Below are 24,829 nucleotides of genomic sequence, written 5' to 3'. Positions count from 1 at the left end.
TTGACTTAAAGCCAAGTTATTGAAGTAGTTTAGCCTCAAAACATCTGTGGTTGTAAAATGGACCTTCTCAAGCTGCTAATAAGACTTTTTTTTTCAGTCTTTCTCCCAGTGTAATGGTTCTCTTATTTGAGCTGCAGAGCAGAAATCACCAGATTACATTGCTAAATCCATGAAGTCGGTGTTTAAACTTACTTATGGTACTGTGTGTCACTGCAGCTCCCACTGAGTTTTAGAGGAATGCATGTAAATTTTTAGAAGTAATTCAGATTTAGAAGAATGTGTGTTCCCACCCCAGAAAATTAAAAAAAATCAGAAAAGTATTTCTAATTTTAAAAGTCAATGAAGTGGTGAGGATTGCAACTCCGGCAGTTTCACTCTATTTGCTCAGAATTCACATTAAAATATTTAAGAGGATAATATTGAGGATGACCTTAATTCTGTAACTTTTCAGTTTTTCAATCTTAATGAGCTAATTTTTCCAAAGTCAATTAGAAAACTCTGCGACAGCATTGACATTCCTACAGGGTGGTGCCTGTTTAGTGCAGCTGCAATTTGTGTTTTCTCTGTAACGTATAAAAATTTCTCTTGTTCCCCACTAAAGTAGAAGCTAGTTCATTTGTTCATTTCTTGGTTTTGCCGAGGTACTGGTGTTGCAATGCTGTGAACCCCTGCCAGTTTCCTAGGCACTGTATTTAAGCAGGAGACTTAGGATTGTCATTTTAAAGAACAAAAGACCTTGGTAATTTACAAGATTTTACAAGACTCCTGGTTCTTCGCTTGACAAAAAAAGTTTCACAAGGGCTAAAGTGAAACTGTGATTCGATCTCTGCAGTTTTAGGTGTTAAACGAGAAGGTTTCACAGCAAGTCATGCTCATGGCTGTGTTGTTGAGAAGTGGCTTTTCAGTGTAGGGTTTGAGTAAGAAAAAACATACCTGGGCTGTGCAACTGACCTTGGAGATAAATTGAAATAAACGTTTTAAAGAATAATAAATGTGTTAGCAATTAAAGGCAAAGCAACTTTTTGAAAAAGTCTTAATTAAACTGTGGGAAATCAAAATAGAAATACTTCTGTGTTCTTCTGTCAGAGATAACCCACTGGCCATCATGGTACTGAATGTAGTAATACCTGCAAATGGTTCTGGTGATCCTTGGAATTTTTGGTCCAGTTCTCTATGTGTGCTCATCCTTAAATTTATTTAAAGGAATTAAGTGCTGTAATTGAATTATTAGGCAACAATATCGGTTACATAAAACTTGGATTTTTGGTATGCCAATAGCTTAATTTTTTTGGTTGGTTTTAGCTTTCTTTTTTGAATATTCTATTATCTGCAGAAATAAAATTGAAACTAATTCTCTTTTCTCTTAATCTACTTTTTTCCTTCCTCCAACTATTCAGCAATTTGCAGTAACAAGTTCACTGTTTTCTTTCAATGACCCATTCCCTAAAATGGGAATGAATCAGCTAATATAGATCAGCTGAAGCCACTGATGATTGTTTCCCCTGTCAAGTGCTCCAGCTGGGATTTCACCCTGTGACCAGATTCTGCTGTTCTGAAAAAAGCCCCCATAGAACAGTGCATGAGCCAGAGCCACTTCATTTCTGTCCTTGGTTTTCTGGCAGCAGCATCACCACGTGTAATTCAAGGTTGGCTGTTGTAAGAATTATGTGTAGGAATAGGAACAGGAGTTGGATTTTTATTTAACTGTGATTAGGTCTTCAATCCTGGTGAAAACACCTGAAAGTCTATTAATAATGTTTGGGAATTGTTGGAGCTGAAATGAGGAATAGGCCTTTTGTTGATGATTTTGGTATCAAATTTTCCTGCTAGTCTTTATAATTTAGACTACAGATTTGAGTTCCTTGTAACTTTATAAGGATATGATATAAAAATATAAGTAGATTCTGTGTGTGAGGAATTTCTGATTTTTCTAGGAGGCAAAAAAATTTGCATAGTTTAAAGTTCTACTTGAAGTATTTTTGAAGCCAGAGGTTTTACGTGTGTTTGTAAAAACCACAGACAAATATCACCACTCAAGAGCTGAGTGCTTAAAAAGTGATTGTGTCAGAACTTATGCTCTGGGAGTATCTGCAAACTTGATCCTTGTATGAAGAGGATCACACTGTGCAGCTGCAGTAATTTGGGTGGGGTTGGGGGTTGTTTTTCACTTGGTTTTGTTGTGGTTTTTTCATGTGGTTGGTTGGTTAGCTGGTTTCTTTTATTCGTTTCATCTTGAACAGTGCACTTCCGTTCCTTAATTTCACAGGCTGCTGTAGGTACACATGAAGCTGTATTTTATTTGGTCTGCTTCAGAGGAATTAGTGCAGACATTTCTCATGTCTTTTTTATGGAGATCCTATCCTTACTTCACAGTGAATTCAGAAAAGGTCTTAACCTGGTCTTTGAGTGTATACAGAGATTTCTTTAACTACAGAATGAGAAATGACTGTTTCATTTTGTTTTGAATGTTGGGTACTTCCCATTTTCAGTGTAATGTAATAGCAGAAAATCAGACATAAGCTTTTAAGAGAATGATGATCTTCACAAGGTTAATGTGTGTTTCCAGCCTGTCTCTGGTGCGCGTCTCCATTTACAACAGAGTGCTGGTAAAATGGCACCATTTACCAGGAAGGTTTCCTTAGGCTACACAACTTTTCTTCTTATATAAGAAGAATAAGAGCACTTATATTAATATGAGTCATCTTTAATAACAGTTGACATAAATCTTGTCATATAACAAATTGCTGAACCTTGGAGCTCCTCTTCACCTAAAAGCACTGAAATGTGTATTTAGAATTGCCTCCAGATCAACAGTGATGCCAGATGTTTTCTAGGGGAGCTTATTTAGGTGGCTACTTGTGATATGAGTTATGCGTGTATAACTCATATGAGTTATGTGATTTTTATGGTTTTCTTTTGTTTAAAGAAAACATTAACTTTCTTAATTTTAAAAATATTCTAAATACTCTGTGAAGCTCTATGGCACAATTTTCTTCAGAATGATATATATCATTCAGCATTATGTTCACAAATCCTCCCCTGCTGACTTGCTCTCCTGTGCAGATGAGCACTGGCTTACTTTATTCATGTCACAGCTGCATTTTTCTGCTCCCCCCCCCAGCATCTTGTGCATATAAACCACAGCACAGTCGAGATACCTGTTCTGGGAATGTCTCTCCTTTCATTACCAACCTGCCCATAAATGAAGACAGAGCAGAAATGCAGGTTGCTTAACAGAATGGGGAAGGAAGATGGGGACTGTTTCAGGGCATTGTCATTCTGCACAGGGTCACAGAGTGGCACACAGTGAGTGTGGGTGAAAGATTTCTTCCTGACCTTTTACATGATTGTGTCATTGGGCAAAATGCAGCAGCCAATAACCAGATTCTGCTGGCAGAGTGCCCTTGAAGCTTTGAGTGTTTTCAGATATTTACAAATGTTGTAAACTAGGATATGAAATGGGAGATGAGAGTTAACACTCAAAATTTTTGGAAAAAATTAAATCACTGGCAGATGTGAAAGTCAGGTGCCCATTTCATAACCTCAGTATGTGGATGTATTTGATGTGGGAGAATATAAAAAAGGATATGCACTGAACCAAACATAATGCAATTCATCCATAGGTTAAAGAAAGGTCATTTTCTTGCCTTGTTGGCTGGAAAGAGACAGCAGAGCTCTAACATATAATTGTGTTCTGTGACAGTAAAAGGAGTCTTTTGGTGCTTTGGGAAAGGAAAGTGACATTTTCCTTGCTCATGAGAGAAACGCAGTTTCACATTAAATGTACACCACAGTGCTCCCAATGTAAATAGAATTAGCAGGGGCAAAATTGTTATCCACAAGGATAATGATTATATTTTTTCAATGCAGCTAGTATAGAAGATATGTGTTCCTGTGTGTGTACACATATATAAAAGCAACAGACAAGAGTCACATTTTAGTCTCATCCTTCTCTCTCTCCTTGCTGTGACTTCTCGGCTGAAGAAAGGAAGCTGAGCTAAAAGGAGTCATTGTACAAGTGCTAAGGACACTGTTCTTGCCAAGTAGGGTGGTCATAGTGGTAGTAATGTATTTGATGTAGAAGAGCTGAAGTAGCTGAGAATTTTGAGGATTTAACTGAAAAACAGAAGTGTGGCATGGTTTAATTTTTCCAATTGTATGTACCCATGGTGTGGTTGTAGTCACACCATTCTCCCTTGGCAGTCACTGGGATTCAGAGGCTATTGATTTTTTCTGAAGTTTCATCTTCCTGGAACACTCAAACCAGAAGCATGCTTGATTTTTACACACCTCTGTTCTTGCTTAGTGGGAAGAAGAAGTTGCAGCAAAGTCCTATTTACTTTTGAACTGGAATTGGTTATTGCAGAATACCAGTTTCCAAAAGAAAATGGTTGCTTCAGTCCCTTTTGAGAAGGATTTTGGAGATAGGCCAGTATCTGTTCTAGAAGGACTTACACTGAAAGAAGGCATGGGCAAACAGCTCTACCAACAGTAAAAAAAAATGAAAATTTGTATTTTGGAGATTGATGGTAAGAGCAGGAAGATTATTTCAACTGCAGTTTACCATGTTAGAATTGTTTAAATGTAAGATCAGTGCCTTCCTGTTTGTGTATTTCTACAGAAGAAACTATTTCCCTAATTTTTTGAAAAATAGCTCGCAAAGATGTAATGAAGAGGCTACTTGTGACAAGAGTGCAAAAACTGTGATGCTAATAGGCACAATATGTAAAAAATGTGAACAATGCTTAAAGAAGAATTATCTTGGCTGTTCTGAAGTCTAAATAAAAGAAGGTCTGGCTATAAAAGGCAGTAGTCTTCCACAAACACACTAGAGGCATATTTGTATTTGTAATCTGTTGCATTCCCAGATGTAGCTGAGCCTTTGGGAATACAGCTGGGAAACATCCCCATTCTTCAGTGCCAGCCCTACCTGCATTTTCTTTGTAGAGTGCTAAAGAAAATGGCATAATCAATTTGCAAGAACTGTAAAGTTTTGGATGGACAGCTTAAAATAATCTCTGCCAAGAAGGCTTCACAGACCAGTGACAGTGGATGGATGCATAATGTACTTCCAGTTTGCACTACAGAGGACTCTTGGTACTTGCAGGAGAAATTTCTAGCAAACATTCATTACAAAGGATTCTCTATTGAAATGAGAACAAAGGTTCCACTAAAAAGATCTCAAAGGATTCAAATGTACCTTTTCATAGGTGACATGCTGATACAAGCCAGTTCTCAAGGGGTTGCATCAAGGCATAAATCAGCAGTAATTTCAACTCTGCAAGATCATAGCACTATCATGAACAGAAAGAAAATCAATCTGACACCAGCTCAAATAATAGCAGTTCTGGGAGTCACAGGATATAGTACAAGTCTACTGGGAGGGTCTGCTTGTCAGAACAATGGCACTTGAAGACACTGAACACTTTGACAGACATCAAAGCAAGAAGAAAAGGAACAGAAAGATCCCTTCTCAGGCGTGATGGTGTCACTCACACCGATAGCAACCTGAGTGATGCTTCAGATAAAGGTGAAGCAGATGTTGGTCCTGTGGTCAGGCAGTAGTCAGACCTTCTTGCAAAAAGTACTTGAAATGCTTGAAAAGCTTTTCAAGTTTTAACTTAGTGGGTGATGTCAGAACTGCATAATACTTGATGGTGTTTCTTCCCAGAGTTAGAAGAACAGAAGTTAAGAAAACTATTTTGGAAAAGACTGGCAAGTTTGCTCTCTGTGTGCAATAAATAATGGTGTTTTCATAAAAGTTCTTCACACTGCTGTGATAACTTAATTGAGAATTTTGCAAGACATTAAGCTATAGCTCTTATGCCTTCTGTGAGTGCACCAACGTTGTGAGCCTCTACTGGAAATAAAGCAACTTGCTGAATCAGTGCTGCTTCTTAGAAATCCTAGAATGTAGCAAAAAGTAAATTGCCCCAAAAAGGTCATGAATCTGAATACGAACAAGCCACATCAAATCTGAGAAGTGGACAGTGCTAAAGAGATGCTGGTAATATTTAAGATAATGTGTTCTGCTAGGAAATTTCACCTGGAGGGCGGAGCTGGTGTCAGCATTTTGTTTCAGAGATTTTTAGTAGGTGTTCGTTTTGTTTTTTTTTATTTTGAAAAAGGAAATGAAACTTGTTAAGGTCCTGTGAGATCTACCACAACAACTCCTAATCCCCGGGGGGGGAAAATCTAACAGGAAAATTTGTTTATTGTGATGCCAACTGATGAAATCTTTCATCTCATCAAATGTGACAATAATGAGACTTCTTCATATGCTTTGGTAGTCCATAAATCCTCTGGTGAATGTCTAGTTTGCTTAAAGATAATATAAAAATAACTTACATTATTCTAATTAAAAACAGGGTAAGTGAACATGATGAAAAAATTGTCAGCTGAATGTTTTTCAACACCATTGCTGATGCATCCTGGTATCAGTGAAAATCTAATACTTGCATTATGGTTTAGATGTTCCATGGTATCCGTGTGTTGTAAATTATTCTCATGTGCTAAGCTTATTGTGATACAAAATTTAAATTGGTATCTCAAAAAATTAATAGTATCTATACAGAACATGTAATTTTCCACTTTTGTAATCTCTGAGCAGCTAAACCTGATTTTAACAATTGCTTTTTTGCTAATTAAGCCTTACTGGGCCTTCTTAATTAGGCACACAGTTGGAAAAGAGACAATAATTATCTCAATTTGATGGCAATGCCAATTTGCATTATCAAAAAATAACCAAAGCATGCTTAATTTTCTTGTCACATACAAATGTTATTTGCCAAGCACCAGTGTATTTTAAAACAGTTACCTTCCAAAGTTACTCCTAGATGAAAGAAACATTCCATTTTTCCTGCCTGCATATGCACAAGTGCATGTACACCTCACTCTTGTATTATTGTTGGATAAATTAGAGCAGTGTAGATGTGTATATATGCACACATACAGGTATAGATATAAATATTTTGATAGTATTTGACTCTTTAGTTCAGAAAAAACCAACATTCAACTGTATTTTCATAGAACTCAACTACTAACTCAACTACTACTAATTTTAGGTCCTTACAATACAGAAATATGCTCTTGTCAACAGAGCAGCAATTACAACAGTGGAGAACAAGCTGAGCTTCCACTGCCAAGAATTTCAACACTTCATGTGGCTGTGTTTAGTGTAAGCAAGTGCCTGGGGTGTATTGGAAATTACCTGTACAGCCCAAAGGAGCTTAGTTGTCCCAGGCATTCTTGAATGTGAGGAAGAACATTCCTTTCCTTCAGTTCTACTATCTTCTTATAATGTCTTTTACTTAGAAATTTACAGCTTTGACCACACTTCCTCCTTGGAGGGAAAAAAAACAGTTCTGGGAGATCTGTTTTGAAATATCTATTCCTGTAGTCTCAACTATACTCTCATAAAGGCCAGATTTCCTTCCTCTCTTTGCCTGTCCTACCTACCTCTATTGTCCCTACCATACAGTTAGGAATTAAGTGTAAAAGGCAGTAAAGGACTTGACCATGTGTTAGGGATCAAATCTGTAGATATTAAGCACTTGGCTACTTTTACTTAAGCCCAGACATTTTCATGTTCTTTAGCATTCTTAGTTGAAGTGTTGAGATGGTAGGAGACTGTTGACAGTGTTTCTATTTTTTTAAATGAAAAAATGTTCACACTAGGAGTTATTCTGCAATATAATCAGGAATTGTGTTTCCTAAAGTACAGCTCTTCAGAAAGACTTTGTGCTCCAGAGGTACTCTGAACCTGCCCAGGATATATCACCTTGAATGTACTTTGTACCACAGAAGTAGAACTTGAGCTTGAATCTCAGTAAAATCAGATAATGAGTTTCCAGAAGAAAACATTAGGGACTTGTGTGATTCTTACAGTCAGTGGCAGTTCTCCAAGCAAAGTGAAGGGCACGTGTTGGACAAGAATTCTGTAGCACAGTTGAGTAGCTGACATAACGTATGTTTTTGAGATCACTTTCAGTCTTGCCATATGCCAAAAAATACTGCAGCAACCTGACTTTCTTCACAATTTTACTCTGCAGTGTTTGCTCTCTGAAACTTGAGATGTAATGGACAACACTTTGAATTACTAGAATTAAATTAGACTTTGACTAATTTTAAATGAAGATCATTAAATGTGAAAATGAACCTTATTCTGCTTGCATCTATCACAATGACATGTAAATGTATGAGCCAGTGTAATCCATCCAAGTTAAAAGAGCACATTCTTTAGAGAGTGTGTTAAACCCGTAGCATGGCCCTGAAAACTCTGCTTTGCATCTACATATCTGATTTAGACTCATATGTGAAAAAACATATTCTAAGATTGTCATCTATTATCTGTGCATCTGTTCTTCTTAAGAGGTGCTATGTAGTCCACCTGCAGGAATAACACAATGTCTCAACGTTTTGCAGTCTCACTCATTCCCTGATAAACACTGGACATGTTGTACCTACTGATCCGTATATCCTTATGTCATTTTCAAACATCTTTTGATGTGTTAATACTTCATGAACCACAGAAAATGTTCGTATCAATTTTGGTAGGTTTTGGTTTGGTCTTTTTTTTTTTAAGTTCTGTTTCTTCAGTTCATCTTCTAGGGATTGCATTCTTGCTTGATTTTAGTATGAGATTTTTCCTTCCATTGAAAAGTATTGTCTGCTTCCATCCTCCAGACTTAGGCAGATTTTCTCTATTTCTTCATAATATCTAATTTGCTGTATCACATTGAAACAGAAATTCTTCCTCCTCTAATGCTGCTCAGCTCCTTTAGCTGGTATCTTCCTTGCTGTGTTCTGTAAGATTGAATTCAAAGGGACTTTCTTTGTTTATAATCTTTAGACAAATATTTGAGGGGTAAATTTTTGAAGGTATGTACAAGGTCAGAATGTTTTTACTTTTCTTCTTGGTATCGCATTTCTCAAAGGTTTAAATCAAGAGTGTTTGCTCTGTTTTGCCTTTCATATTTTACAGTTTTGTATTTCAGAAAGACCTGCAGAATAAAGGTGCTGTTCTTTTTGCCTTCAGCAGTCCAGAGCTGATATTGCTGCTTAGCAGTTCATTTTCAGAAACTACTGAGCTGAAAAGGCAATAAGCAAACGGTAGCTTTCAGATAAGGGTATGTGTTGAAAGGAAAGAAATATGGGAGAGAAAGAGCACAGTTCCCTGGTTGTATTTTAGCATTATAATTGCAATTACATTTTAATTCCAAATAGTCTGGAATATCTGAGTATTAAACATAATGATTAGCTGAGGCCAACAAAGGTTACCCTTATTCACGTTTTTGATCTTGGCACTTCTGGAGGACCCTGTTCAGCTACATGATACTCATTAGCAGCCATAACCTGACCTCTCTAAATAATTCTGGACTTACTGGAAACCAACTGGGTATGCCACTGGTGATTTGATGGGGCTGATGGTGGGTAATCACTACAGAAATTTGTTCATTAAATGGGCACCCTATCAGAGCAGCCTATTAAGAATTTATAGAAAGCACTATTACAGTACCGTGATCTCTGGGGCGCCGCGGCACTGGAGTGCAGGGCCTCTGAGCAGTGTAAATGCACAGGGTGAGTTTTGTTCTCAAATACCCTCTGATGGGCACTGCAAACAGCCTCAGCCCAGCCTTTCTCATAACCACTTAGCCCGACCTTACTGAGCTCTGGAGCTGGAAGGCTGATCTGAGCAGAACAGGGAAGTAGGGGACTGAGGGGAGAGCATCTTTATGTACAGGAAAGGTGAAAATAGTTTCTATAACATGTACAATGTGCACTAAGAGGGCTGCACAAATCATACATAAAAATCCTACAGATGTCGCTGTTAGTGCCATTACTTCAAGAGTGGTATTTTCCTATCCAATAGAACGTTTTGCAAAGGTATTTCATTGTGAATTTAAGTTATTAGTTGTTCATTCTTCTACAAAATTGACTGTAAGATGCATATGATATCTATTTTAAAATAAGGTTTAGCATTACCTGCTATTCAGTGCCTAAATATATATTTTGCATATTTATGTCTATGTATATAATGAACACGTAATATTTTTCTTTTGTATTTTTATTACATATTTTGTGAAACCTTTCAATAACAGAACAATGATGGAAAGGGTAAAGAAGTGCTACTTGTGAAGGAGGAGAGCATTAGACACTTATAGAAAGGTCACTTACAGGAACTGTAAGCTTTTATGAGACTTTATCATTTTGCTGACAAGGTCAACTTGGTATTGATTGGCTGGGTGTTCTGCTTAGTTACTTGAGGGCCAGTTATTTGAAGAAGCCTGTGTTAACATCCAGGCAATATTCTTCATACTCCTGCCCAATTTCAGCATTTTGAGTTGCTTACTGTATTGTATTTTTCCAAACAAAATATGAAATAAAGTTCAAGTATTTGATTGCCAGTGTTTAAATTCAGGTCCCTGTACCATACCATCATTTGTTAAATTTAACTGAATCTCTTACTATAGAAAAACTTGAATATTTGATTTGTTGTTTCTGATGCATAAAACCATTTTTGATGAAAAATTATAATAAGTATTTTTTCAGTTCTTGAAAATTATTTATCACCTGCTCTCATGTCAGGCCCAGGAGTCTGTGGGTTTATGAGACACTAATGCCCTAAGCAAAAATAAAGGAAGCACAGGCTTGGTCCCTTTCAACTTCCCTGAAAGGAAGCCAAAGTTTGCTGTGCCATTCCATGCTCTGGTGCTGTATCTTTCGTCCTTGTGTGAGCCTTTTTTCCAGTGGCTGTGGTGCAGTGGGGTTGGCGCGGGGCAGGTGAGCTGCAGGGTTTCTTCCTTCAGGTGGTGAATGAGTAGATGAGTTGGGATGTGTCTGCATTACATCTGTGTCCATACCCTTCCACCACAAAGGGTCTAAAACTCCATCCTGGGTCTTTCTGGTCTGTGTAGAGCACCCTGAAGGTGATGGGGATTCCAGCCTGGTGCTGATGTGGCTGGTGATCAGAACTGCAGTGGGAAAAGCTGAGCTGTGGCCAACAGGTGTGCTAGGGCTTTTGCCCCCTGCTGCTGCAGATGTGGGCACATGCAGCAATGGCAGCAGTAGCATCCCTGGGCAGGGGCAGTGGGTGTTGGGATATTCAGAAGTTGGTGTATTTTTTAATCATCTTTGTCCTTATATAACAAGACATTAGAAAATTATAGCTTTTAAGGGCATATTTCATTAGTTTACAGTTGAGAAAATGCACATACTTTACATAAGAAGGCAGCACAGTGAAAGTACCACAGTGAAAGAGAATACCTGGAATATGTAATTAATATTAATTGCTTACATTAAATTATTTCATCTGTCTGCTGCCTTGGTTAACATCATTTAATATATTCCTGCTACAAACAGTCCTCACAAAGTAGACTTTGATTATTAAACCTTGTTTTAAAAGAGTACAAATAAATCTTCCTTAAGTAGTTGTTTACTGCAACTTAAGTTTTACAGGTCTCTGTGCGTCATAATAATTTTTTATTACTTGTTAAAAATCACTTGAAACCTCCCACAAAATAGATGCACAGCATCTTTTAGGGGGAACTTCTGTGGTTTGGTTTTGTGGGGTTTTTTTGTTTGAGTAATGAGCCAAATTTGTCAGATTGGTGGTTTTGCACTTTGGAAAGTAGGATGCAGTGCCTGTGTCCGAGGCTGCTTGCACTTGTTGCCTTCCTGGCAAAATTTATTTCTTCTCTACTGCATCTTCTTAATAGAGGCCCTTAATTTCTCCTTGTTTTCCTCTGGCTTCTGTAGCTTTGTCTCCATTTATTCTGTCAGACAGGATATATTGGAAGGCTTTTTCCTGTCAGTAACCATTTCTACAGAGTCCTCAGTTCATCTTTTAAGCCAACTCTGTGCTTGCAATCAGGGCCCCTTTGCGTTCTTCTGTCGCTATTAAAGCGACTCACAGAACAAGCACTGAACTTTGCCAATAATAGGCAGTCTTGGGGAAATAACAGTAAATTATTTAAGCAAATAGCTTTGGAGAAGCAAGTATTACTTAGTAGGAGCCTTGTACAGCAGCAGCTTATCACCAGCTGGGTACAGTGCAGTCAACCCGCTGCACAAATCCCTGTTCAGGGCTGCAGCCCCATGATGCTCTCTCAGCTGGCTCTGCTGTCTGGCAGCTCCTTGGTTCATAGCTTTGATTCTGTCTCTCTCTTGAAGAGTTTTTTATTGACTGAGGTGCTTTCAAGCCCACTTTGAGTAGGAGATATGAGTTGTTTTTTGTTTGGGGTTTTTTTGGTACTAAAGCTCTTTATCCAGGTGCCATTAGTTTCTGAAGGGCTGTTCCATGTCAGGTTGAAGGGCTGGACATGACTCCCTGAGGTTTAGTGTTTCAAGCAGAGACATGCCTTCAACCTCTTTCCCCAGATAACCTCCTGAAACCTGGAAAAAGCAAAGAAAGCAAGGCATGCAATCCACAGTGTTAGTTCTGCTGTAATGGTCTGTCTCACTTCTTCCCTCCAAGGGTTCTGAGGATCTGGATTTTGTTTTCCTGTTACAATGTTAGAAGCCTTATTCCCTCTTCACATCATGTGTAGTGTTTTCCACTCCTGCTCAGGAAATTGATCCTTTCAAAAGTATTGGAAGGACACAGAAGCAGGAGATGGAGTTCTGGAGCACTGTGCAGTACCACCAGGTGTGTCTCAAACACTCAGTTTCAGAACTTGGCCATCTCTTTAGCTCTCTTGGAAGTGCTTTCTGTGGGGTTTTTGTGTTTACCTTTTGTGTGTTTTCACTTTTTCTGTTTTTATGTTCTCAGCTGGCAGTATGTAGGGTTAAAGTCCTTGTGGCAGATGGGAAATGGGTCAGTATCAAACTGAGTATTAAACTTATTTCCATCTACTGCTGACCTTAACATCATGAAGAAGCTGTGAGAAATTATCTTCTAATTAAGCAAAATCTCTTTGAATTTCCATGGAGGTCTTTTTGTCTTCTAGAAATAATGTTTACAGGCACCTTTTTTTGTTGCATTTGTTTTTCTAGGTTATTAATATCTGCTAATCTAAAAAGAAAACAACCAAACTGAACAGACTTTTGGTTTGTGAGCCATACTGCTGTAAAAGCTGTGCTGTAATCCCTGGTATTTCATCCCAGTGTTTGTCTTAAATTTAGTGATGGAAACAGCTCAATGAAGGCAAGGATACAGGACAAGTGCCTCAGTTGCACTTGCAGCTGCAATGCATGTGATTTTAAGGATATTGGATTTGAACATCATTATACAAATACATACAGAAAACTCAAGATGCAGTTTGGAAGCTTCCATTGAGGATTTGTAGCCCCTGTGTGGGCAGAAATTCATATGGGAGATGGAGGGGAAGAAAAGGGGTTGTAGAACAGGGTAGAAGCTTCTTCCTGTTGAAATGTCCACAAAATCTAAAAGAAAAGGGTGTTTTCTGAAGCATTGCATGCTCTTCTGGAGTAACAATGTGGTATACTTTTATTTATAAGAAATGTGGTGGTTTTCTGTCTGAAGCCTTATTCTTGATTAGATGTAATGTAAGTCACAGGAGAATACTTATAAAGAGTGAACTTTCTGCATTCTAGATTTCATATTTTAAAAGACATAAAATGTTATTTTCACTTAACATGAATATGCATCCCTTTAGAGAAATAGTAACTGTTCCATCTTTGAAATCAAATCTAAGTTGTTGTAATATATTTTATATATAAGATACAGTTATTGCTTGGTCTTATAGGACAGTGCTTAAGATTTGGTTTTGATTTCTTCCTTCAAGTAGTTGTTATTTTAATTCTATTTTAAAGAGCCCAAACAGTAAAATATGAAACGTTCAGTTTCTTTCCTGGATTATAGTGATATTAATGAAATTTAATTGGTTTATATAAAAAAAAAATTGACCTTTTTGACCTAAAAGTATATAGTATGTCTGAAATAAATTACTGTTGGTTTTTTTTGTAGGACTGTTTCCTTAAGGCATTCCAGTTGCTTGTTTTCATGACTTTGAGCCTATTTAATCAGAGATGGAGCAGATGGACTGCAAACCCTACCAGCCACTGTCAAAAGTTAAACATGAGGTGGATCTAACCTACACAAGTTCTTCAGATGAAAGTGAAGATGGTGGAAAGCAAAGGCAATCCTATGACTCAAGAGAAACTCTGAATGAATATAGCCAAGAGCTAAGACTTAACTATAACAGTCATAGCAGAAAAAGAAAAGCCATTGACCAGTCCACGCAAGGTAAATCATTTATTTTATCTACTAATTATGATTATTACTTTCTGATTATGCACTATGAAAACATACCAGGAATTGAGCAAACTTTTTATTCTTAGAGTCTCATAGTATCAACGCACTTTTTACCTAGTTTTAATCATCCTGTAATATCAGAAATTTAGGAATTTTTTTTTAAGATAAAGTGCATTTTTAGCAGGATGGACTGACTGGTATTCTAGAAACCATCACATGCGAGCTACAGACAAATATTTTCTTAAGTAGGAGCTACTCTTCTTAATAATGTTGAGTGATTAATTATTTACTGCCTTTGCATATGTTGGGTGCATTTTGCTATAAAATCAACGTTGAGGCTGCAGGCTATCTCTGCATGTGCTTACGAAGCCTGTGAATTAATTCAGATACAACAATTCTCTTAACACTTCTAATCATATAAATAATTGAGTAATTTAAAAACTGAAGTTAATTAGTGTATTGTAAGGAAAAAACCCCAAGAGTTAAGTTTCTGTTTTAGCCTTTTGCATGATTAGGACAAATATTTGAGCAATGACGATAGTTGAACTAAAGTTAGGAAAAGCTTCTCTTTGATTAGAGACAGAAGCTAAAGACTAAGACTAAAGAAATGGAAGGAATGAGCAGAATTTACTGCAGCATTTCCTGACAGATTCTGTAAACCCACGTGCTGCTTTTTGTACACAATGAGCACAGAAGGGTCTTATCTGCTGCTTTCAGCTCTGTCCCCAGTCCAGGCAGGACGGTGGGACAGGGAGAGTATTTGTAGGAATCAGTGTGTCAGACTCAATGAGAGTTCTGTCCCTTAAAGGTAACAGCAGCAGGGTCCTGGGGCCAGTCACTCTCTGCTCTTCAAGGAAGTGGTTAAATTACATTCAAGTGTGGCCAGTACTTCTCAGCTAAAACTTAAGGTATTTATTTAAAAACAAACAAACCCAAAATCCTCAAACAAGCCACATCACACACACACCCTGCCCCCAAAGCCCTCACTGCTTACTCAGAAAAGCCTTCAATTTTCTGAAGATAAAAGTAATTATGTTTTTCTACAAGGGAATGAAAAATAGGCTTTTTGAAGATGGAAAATTTGTCTTCTCTGTGATGTGTAAATTAATGTGAAATTTGGAACAGCTGTGCTACAAAGCTATTGCAGCATTTTTGTTTTTTACTGCAGATATTGTACTTCAAGTTACACCCATAATACTGGTGTTGTTTGAAAGTACCTGTAATTCATGGGAGCAATAATACTTGGCTGCCTCCATCTGTGTGCATATATTCCCTCCAAAGAGTTACAAAACTGCCATTTTTGGGAAGAAAAAGTCATAAACATAGATTTCAGCAGAGGATTGTTTAGAAAACAGATTTTTTTGTTGTTTGTGACCTTATTTTGAACAGGCTATGAGAGTTTAATTAACTGAGATACGGCTGTATTGTTGTACCTCTGGATGGTGTAAACATTCTTGTAGCTCTCCTTGGAGCAGCTCCCTTGTTGCCTGTGCCTGTGGGAGCAAACCTCAGCATGGAGCTGGGTGTGCAGGGCTGTGCTGCTGTTGATATTCCTGTCAGCTGCAGCATCACTGGCTTGGGCATGTCTGAAAGGCTGGCAGTCACTGCTGTAGGCATCAGAAACCAGCCTCTGTGTCATGCTGAATTTATTCTTCCAGAACATTGCCTCTGAAAGCAATCACATTAATAATTTTGGAGAAATAGCCAAATTAGTGTGCATTTCTGTAAGAAGTTGTCAGGCATGAACTTAGCTCCGTTCTTCAGGAGTGACCTGTAATGAATCAGTTGTGTGCATGTGCTGACTAGGAAGTATTTTGCACTCATGTTGTGTGATTATTTTATTGAAGTTATATGCCCCAAGATTTTTCCATTCAAATTAATTTTTACAAGATACTATGTGAATTTTAAGAGCTTCTATTTTTCAAACATTGGTATTTTTCTTTTTGGACTAAAGACAGTCTTTTATTGCTTCAGACTGCAGGATGAGGCTTGATGTCCATGTTTCTAGAAAAATTACTTAAGCTTCTAAGAGTACTTTGCCAATACACAGGGCAGCTCTTAAATATTTCCTTACCTCTTCCCAGAATTGTGTAGGTCAGTATATAATTATTTAACACTGTGTTATTCACCTCAAAATATTTTTAAAATCCTATTCACGTGCACTGGTTTGTAAAGATGGAGTTGAACCTGTATGAGAAATCACAATTTTGTCTTATGTCATGAATTCAGTTTGGAATACCTGATACTGTAATTGCACTGCCAAGTATTTCCATTTGGCTTCTCAGGAATTCATCCTGACATCTTTCTAGTCATTTAAATGATGCTTTTTCTCTGCCACAAATTGAATCTGAATATTTGGCCTGGCAAGCAGTGCAGATTTGAAGTATAAAACTGGTGGTGCTCTAAATTCAAAGAGCAAAAGAGTTTGTAAAGCTGAGTGTAAAATTTCAGACTTCAGGCAGGTAGGATTGCAGTTCTAGTGAAATCAAAGTGTTTCCAAAAGGATCCCAGGTTTCACAGTGTTGGACCTGGAAGTTCCTGGTAGTTCTTGGTAGGAAAAAGGTTCAGGTTTGAACTGTGAATCTGGATGAATCCATAAAACTCTAAATGGTTTATTTTTTAAATCCATTCTTTTCTAAAATGCCTCATCAGAATCTTTAACAAGATTTTTCTAGATGTTTTTCACATCTTCTGAATGTAAAAAAAGAAATTAAAAAACCGAAACCCCCACAGCACCCCCTTTTCAAAGGGGACTGTTCTGCCAGGAGTGCTGTACCATGCCAGTGCTGGAGAATTGCATAAAATAATTCTACCTGTAAAGGCTGTTGGAGCATCAAAGGTTGTATCCCCAATTAGTGCCAAAATACTCTTCTTTAGTGCCATAATATTCTTCTCTAGCTACAGCTGAAATAGTTCCCTGAGTGTGATGAATTAACAGAGTGCACAGTGAGGATAATGCCCATGAACTTCATCCTGGAAAAGTGTGAGAAGAGATGAGAAACACACACTCAGTAACAGCCCTGCTTGGGGTGATAATGATGACTGTGAGGTGGCATTCCAAGGAGCTCTAATGATGGCATGTGGGAAGGAATTCTGACAGAATAAAGTCATTAATACAGAGAAACTTTTAACAGGAACAAATGTAGGGGTGTGAGTACTGATCTAGTTAGTTTTGTGAGAAGAGTCAGTACTTGAGATGTTTATGAAAATTCAAAGAATTGATATTGGCTACTTAAGCAAGATAGGTTATGTAATTTAGACTGGGCAGTCATCTGAATTTAGTAAATAGCTTCAGAGTAAAATGTGATTTGTTGCACAAAATACTGCTGTATCTCAGCCATTTCTGTGAAGATTGCTGTTATAAACAGTTTGTGTATTTCATTGTTAATGTCAATACTGAGGAATTATTTCTATGAAAAGTTTCAATAGAAATCTGAGATTATGTACAATCATAGATATTATATGTTTGCATATATGGACAATCTGTATTAAACCAGAACTTTACAGGACATGAACTTAAAGGAATCACTTCAAGAGTTCATCCTCTAGAATTGAACAGAGCTGTTAGTGTTTTCCAAAACATTTTTTGTGTCTGTTGGAAAGGCCACATCCTGTGATCACATAAATAGCAAACATTGAAAACAGTATCCAAATATAGAATACTTAACTGTGTCAGTATTTTTAACTTCTTACAATTCCTGAAATTGTATCTCAAATGTTACGCTTCAGATTGGTTGGTTTTGCAAGTCTTTAAGGAAATATAAAATAAAAGTAACCCCAAATAAGTACAGAACTGATCTATTGATCAAGCAGTTTTTTTACATGCTGTTGTTCAGGTTTAATACTGGTGTCCTTTATACAGGGTCCAGTGCCAGCTGAATTCTGTGTCTGGTGTTACTTGGATAAGATACAGATAACTTGCAGTTATCTGAAAATTTGAGATTTACCAAATAACACCACAAACTGTTTAAAGCCCAACTGAATTTTGCTGGCCTAACAACTCAATGTGAGCAGATACAAAAATCTCCTGACAAAGCATCACTGACTCCTGAAGAGTCAGTGCTAAACACATAATGTGTACATCTAAAAATGCATTCTCTTAGTAACTGGAAGGTTCAGAATCCTGCTTGTCTGAAGATATGTAAACCTGCAATATCTCATCCTGGCAAGATCATCTTACAAAGTGAATTCCTGGCAGACCCAATATCATAGAGTTTGGAGATATTGGCAAATGGAGTAAATGAATTCTTGGAAGAATTGGTAAACATACTGTTTTGTCCTTGAAGGAGATGGAGTAGAATTGGCAGAAGTTGTCAGAAATGTTGCTCTTCTAGGAAAATCATTGATGGACCTGGCTGCGAGGAAAAAAAGTTCTTACAGATGCACCATACGTAGATTGCATCTCAAGCTTATTTGTGACATGTTTACATAATTAGAACTGCTTTCTCCCACAGCTTTCTCTGTTTCCACCAAAGCAAATATGAAAGGAGCTGTACTCTACAAATACTGGCAGTACAGAAAAGCTTTCTGGCTTTTAGGTTAATTATAGATTTGTAAGAAAACACTAGTTTAGAGAAATGAATTCCTGATAGGATAATCATCTGGGATCGAGTCATTGGCATGATAAACTTTATTGATTGTTAACAATATGAGCATATGGCAGTAAATTTCTGGTTAGACAAATGTTCATTTCCTGGCAAGATAAGTGTATTGAACTGCATTATGGGCAAAGCAAAATGGAGTTATTCCTCACAGGAGAATCCAACAGCAAATAATTTCTGGTAAATCCGTGTGAGAAAATCAGCATCACTAGTATTGTAGGAAATGACAGAGTGCCTCACAAAGAATTGGCCTATTCTGCTTTTAGCCCGTTTAAAACATAAGGGAACCGTTTTTGTGGACAAAAGCTCCAGATTGGTGACATGATTAATGTTTTCTGAAAAGCACATATAAAATTATCTTCAGGAGCAATAGGTAAACAGATCCAGCTAAGTGTTCAAAGCCTTCATCAAATGAACTCCACTGACTTCACAGAGGGTCCTGGGTCACAGTGTGAGAAAGCTCTGCAGCCTAAGGCCATTTCTGTCTCATCCTCTCTTTTTTTGCTTTCTGATGTTGCCATCCAATTTCCCTTTCTGCCCTCTGATACGTCCCAGCGACAGTGAGGATACAGAGGCAACAGAAATGTTTCCATGCTGAAAAGCACTTTTGTTCCCTAGAAGGGAAAAACTGCTTCTGAGGTGCAGGAATAGGAGGTTTTGCTATGCATTAAAGTTCAGCAATTCTCAGCTTACTAGGAAGGACGATTTAAACACATGTAGCTCATAACATCATATGACCAGTCAAAACCAGTTTTACTGGTCATCCTAGACATAAATAAAAGGCATGCTGACAAGCACTGCTAGGAAATTGTCCTGTCAGGAAAATGTCATGGTGGTGTTTTGTCAATTGTGAAGCAGCAAAAGCTTTTTATGTAATAACTGTTTTCTACTCTGATCCCAGAATTATGTAAATCCATTCAGGACAGCAGATCTGCTTTGTGTCTGTACCAGGGCCATGGAGACTTGAATTTGAGCTATATGTAGTATGTGCTTTTAGTTAGAATTATCTTATTTTTAAATGGTGTGTAAAGGTAAAAAAGTCCTGTGTTAGATTCTCCCCTTAATCTGTTATGTATAACACTAGAATAACAAACTGGCAAACCACAAGTCTGTGGTCTTGGGAGCTCTCCCAGAGGAAACCAATGCCAGCAGAGCGATTTTTTCATTGTTTTGATAGAGATTTGGAGCACTTATCTGGGTGAATTTAGGAGTCTATGCTCATGAACTTCCACAAGGAGCAGTAAGTGAAAGGGAAAATTTCATTGGGGGGCACCCCAAGTCTCTTGATATCAAGAAGCTGCAGTGGTAACCTGGTGGCCAGTGGAACTGGGTGTTACAGTTCACTGTCACTCTACCTGCCAGTTACATATTTGGGAGCCATTTAGTATTCATGTGATAAAGACTGTCAAAATAAAATATATTTCATTGGCTGTTCATTGACATGTAAACAGCACATGGTGAAATGCATATTTTTATGTTTGTAGCTGAAAGGGAGATCATTAGTTTTGAGAAGGGTAGGAAAAAGAATGTCCAAAAAATGCTCTAACGAGAACTACTGCTATGCAGTCTTTTAGAAGTATGGTAGTTTGGAAGTCTTCAGCTAGGTGTAGTTACTTCTCCTGTTCTCTGTATTTTCTTTGTGATATTCATTGGTTAATGAAGGAAGGAATTTTTTCAATCTTTAAGCTGCATCCTTTATTCAGAGCTGAGCCTTGAGCTGCTGTGGAAGGTGTTTGTAGGACAGTGGAATGAAGCATTCCTGGGTACTGTAAGAGGATGTTATGAACAGGCTGGTTACAAATGAAACCAATTTTTTTTGCAAGCACTTTCTTTGAAATTCTGATTTAGTGAAGAAAATTGTCTAAAAAATAGAGGACTTCTGGTAAAATGCTATTACTAGACAGGGTCATTGTAAAAACAGTAGAGTTATTTTGTAGTATTAGGCTCTTTCTCTTTTTTTTTTTTTACAAATACCAAATGCTTAGACTTTTAGTGTTGGGGTTTGGTTTTTTTAGCTAATTTTAGAAAATCTTCTGAGAACTGAAGCGTGTTATGTACCTGTGTGCTTCAGAGCAGACTTGAAGCATAATGAAGTGATTTCTGTGTAAGGGCACACAGTTTATCCCTCGTGCTGTTTCCTGAGAGGGACTCAGCTCAGTAGAGGGTGATTTAAAGGTCCTTCAGATTTCTGGGCTGTGGACTAGCGGAAGGAAGCGACAGCTAATAAGCTCCATCTCCTGTTGCTGTGTGTTACACCATCTGCTCTGAGTGTTTATGAGCTTCATGTTGTCCAAAAAAAAATTACATACGAGGCAAAGTAAAAGACTCCACACTCCTAAAGCTTTAGTGCATTGTCTGCTGCTGTATTCCCTTGCACAAGTAGGGATTCCTGGTGTGCTGTGCTTTGTTTGGCTGGCTGTGTTCTAATCATGGTGGTGTTTCTGTCTCCCAGAGAAAAACAGTGCCATGAGCAGCTCCCTGTGGCTTCCTGGACTGCAGCCTTCTGCTCTGTGGGGAGGATCTGCAAACTCTAAGGAAAGGAAAGCAGCACTTAGGTTTAGACCCCCTCCAGATATTCTTTCTTGATTTGCCAAGTAATTGGAAATTTCTCTCCCTGGAATAACTGGGGTGAGAAAACTCTGTGTTTGTACCTTCATTTGAAATCTCACAGGGGGAATACTTTTCCTTGCCTTCATCAAATCACAATACATGAGTGAATGGAATGTGCAGACACTTCTTTCCCCATGAGGCTGGAGTGGGTGCTTCCTTCCTAGATCACAAAGGTGTTACAAAAGCTTGTAACCTGCTGTCACCATTCCTGTAACACTGCTTCTGATCCTGTCTCAGCTGCCATCATCTCAGTGAAAAAAAAATGCCTCATATGATCAAAAATAGCTTCATTCTCTTAAGTAATTCTTCTGATTTAAAAACTGGATATCCAAGAGAGGGGGGAAAATGTGAGAAAAAAAAACCTACAGAGAGAGGAAATAAACTAGTGAAGGATCACAGTGCATTTCCAATCTCCTACTAACAAATCTCATCTGAAGAATAAAAGAAGCATTCTCCAAATGTTACACAAGTTTAACAATCCATTTGTCAGTGCACGGATACAAACTATCTGAATTTCCATTCTCTTCCCTGAATCACCAGTTTTCCATGGTGTCAGATGCCAGAAATCATAAAAGTAAAAATCAGAAGGGCCGAGTAACGCAGCCAGTGTAACAGGAACCAAGGTATTCGTGGAGGCCTCATCCATGGAGGTGTTTGAGGCCAGGTTGGGTGGGGCCCTGAGCCATCTGATGTGGAGAGTGCTATCTCAGCAGGGGATTGGAGCTATATGATCTTCGAGGTGCCTTCCTGCCCAAACCATTCTGTGGTTCTATGAGATATGGCAACCTTTGCAGTAACCTCTGCCAAATACTGATGGAATATCTACAGGAGAGGCTTCAACTTTAGAGTGAATATTCTGTTTGTCAAAACCTGGAATTGTATCTGTTAACAAAGTTCTTGTTATATTAATAGAGCCTCTTCCTATAACATGTAAGAGTGTCCAAGGAGATGTCAAGAGTTAAACCAAGATGGGAGCAAGCATCAAGGCAGAGTGAGGAAGTGGGTGTCAGAGCAGGGAACCAGCACACAGCTCTGCCCCTGCCCCACAGTCTGGTTTTATGTTCATTCTCTTGCTGTGTCTTTCATGTCACTCTCTTTGAAACAAAGAAGAGCTGTCATTTTCTGGAACTAGAAATCTGCTTTGCTTATCTTCATTTGTAGAGCAGATGCTGAAACAAAATAACATTTCTTCCCAGGGTTTCTCATTTATGTTTCTGTCAGAAGGTTTTGTATGTCTCAAAGTAAAGAACTGACAAGAGGTCGCTCAGTGAGTCGATGACATTGCTGCATATCTAGATATACAGCAGAGTGGGTGTACCCTAACAAGTATAGAGCTTGAATTAGTTTTTCTTTTGAGAAAGAGGCTCAGGTTTTTCTGAATTTAGGTCTTTATGTGAAATAAACTCTGTGATTTAAAATCTAAGGATCCCTTTTCGAAGTTTCAGTTTTATTGGACGTTGTTTGAAATCCTGCTGACTGTCACTCTGTAGGAAGGGTTTGCAAGTGGATGAAGTGTCTTTAGCTCAGATGGCTGAAACAACATGGAAGGAATAATGAAATGTTTAACACCAGCAGAACAATTCTTTCACTGCCCCCTACCCCCCAAGCACCAGTTACATAACAAAACATGTGACTACTGAGTAACATTGATATGGTCACTTCCAGCTGTAACCCCAGGAAAAACATAGGAAAGTCATGTACCAAAATATAAACAGTTGCTGTGAAAGTCACCAAGAGATTATTAGGAAGCCAGCAAATTCAAATTATAATATTAGCACTGTGACAAATCAGATATAAATAAGTTTTGTAAAAAACCTATGCTTTATTCAGTATTAATGTCCTGGAATTGATGGCCTGCATTACTACATTACTACTTGAATTACTTTAAGGAGCAGTCTTGTACCTTACGCTGTTTAGTCCAGAAAAATTGCCAGAAAATGTGTTGGAGATTTTTTTTGTATACATGGAGATGCAGAACATGAAAGAAAAGGCAGAAATCAGAAGTGTGTGTGCACATGCTTGTGAACTTTGAACAAATTTGGGGTTGTTCTTTGTAATTGGAGTCAATTACTGATAGTTTAAATAGATAAGTATTAGAAATGTTGACTAATAGTTGCCCCCAGAGGTATTCACCTTTGTTGCTTGCAAAATGTGTTAGTAATTTCCTCTTGCTGATGTTCCTTTTCTCATTTTGTATTTGGGAACAGATTATGAAATTCATTTGTCTTTTACACTCTCTGAAAGGAAATACAGAATTCATGAAGACAAGGGCATGGTATGAAAAAATCTTTGCATTTCAATTGAGAAAGGAAAAAAGGGAAATAGCTGAAATAGCTGCCTGCTCTTACTGGATAAATCTTCATTTCTGCCAGCATACCTTGGATGATCATCATGTCAGTTACCATAGTGTAACAATAGCAATGAAAACATAGTTTCCACCTGCATGAAGAGCATTCCTCCTCCCATTGTGCCTACAACCACATAAAGAATATTTTGGTTGCTTTAAATATATTTCATTCCTCCCCCTGTGTATCCAAATTTTCTGAGCCAGTTCTATATTCAGTAATACTTAGTAATTTCTAGTGAAAAAAGTAAAATAAAGTAATAAATTGACAGGAGTATCTGTTTGCATGATGTCATTGAGCACAGCCTAGCTTAATGTCAAACACCCTGTACTTGTGTCTGTGATGAAGGACACAGTGTGCCCTGCACCTGCCCAGTTAGCACAGGCAGAACTTTCAGATTTGTGCTGTTTCTGCAGGTAAAGCCAAAGCTGAACACAGTAGCTTCAATGTCCTTACTCACAAATGCCTTGTGCCAGGGTGGTGTTCTGATAGGCTGATGACAGTTTGCATTGCTTCCCCAGCATTTAAACTTAGCTTGAAGAATTTCTGCAGATACTTTGAGGTTTTTATTGATTTTAAAAATTAATTTCCTAATTATTTAATTCATTAATAAATTAATCCATTATTTTTTATAGTTTTGCAGTTTTAGTCCTAGGAGAAGCTATCTGACACATGGTTTTGTATTTTGCTGTGGTCTTTGGATTAAGACTTTCTTTTCTGTAGAGTTTTGCTTTCAAGATACAGGGGAGAATTGATTTTGTATGTCTGTTTATCCATAAAAGTATGAAAAACCATGTGCCTGTTTTTAATACTAATTCTATATGAAAATAGTCCTTTGCCTTTAGTAGTCATACTGCTATAAATCACAAAATAATATTTCTTCTTTAACAACAAAGGAGTACATTACAAATTATGTATTGTGCATGTGTCAATACATAACCTTGAGTAGTGTTTTGTCAGAAGTGTGTCATTAGTGGCTTTGGAAAGGAAATATTTGTAGTATTTATTTGGTTGGTTTGGTTTGCATATAGATTCTCAAGGGAGTAATTGAGATGTTG

At 37.7% G+C, this 24,829-nt stretch overlaps 1 protein-coding gene across 5 annotated transcripts in view; it reads left to right on the top strand.

Moving 5' to 3' along the window:
* The window catches only part of TENM1 (teneurin transmembrane protein 1), a 775,104-nt gene that overhangs the window by 530,047 nt on the left and 220,228 nt on the right, over positions 1-24,829 (top strand). For all 5 annotated transcript variants that reach the window (XM_071442431.1, XM_071442433.1, XM_071442434.1 and 2 more), the window contains one exon: positions 13,928-14,206. In XM_071442431.1, the coding sequence (XP_071298532.1) occupies positions 13,990-14,206 (217 nt within the window). In that variant the 5' untranslated portion in view covers positions 13,928-13,989. The remainder of the gene's footprint in view (positions 1-13,927; positions 14,207-24,829) is intronic.

This window comes from Agelaius tricolor, unplaced genomic scaffold, assembly GCF_023055355.1.
Source record: "Agelaius tricolor isolate 1412-34295 unplaced genomic scaffold, bAgeTri1.0.p SCAF_17, whole genome shotgun sequence".
NCBI lineage: Eukaryota > Metazoa > Chordata > Aves > Passeriformes > Icteridae > Agelaius > Agelaius tricolor.
The sequence above is the reverse complement of the archived record's forward strand: the minus strand, read 5'-3'. Positions and strand labels throughout refer to the sequence as shown.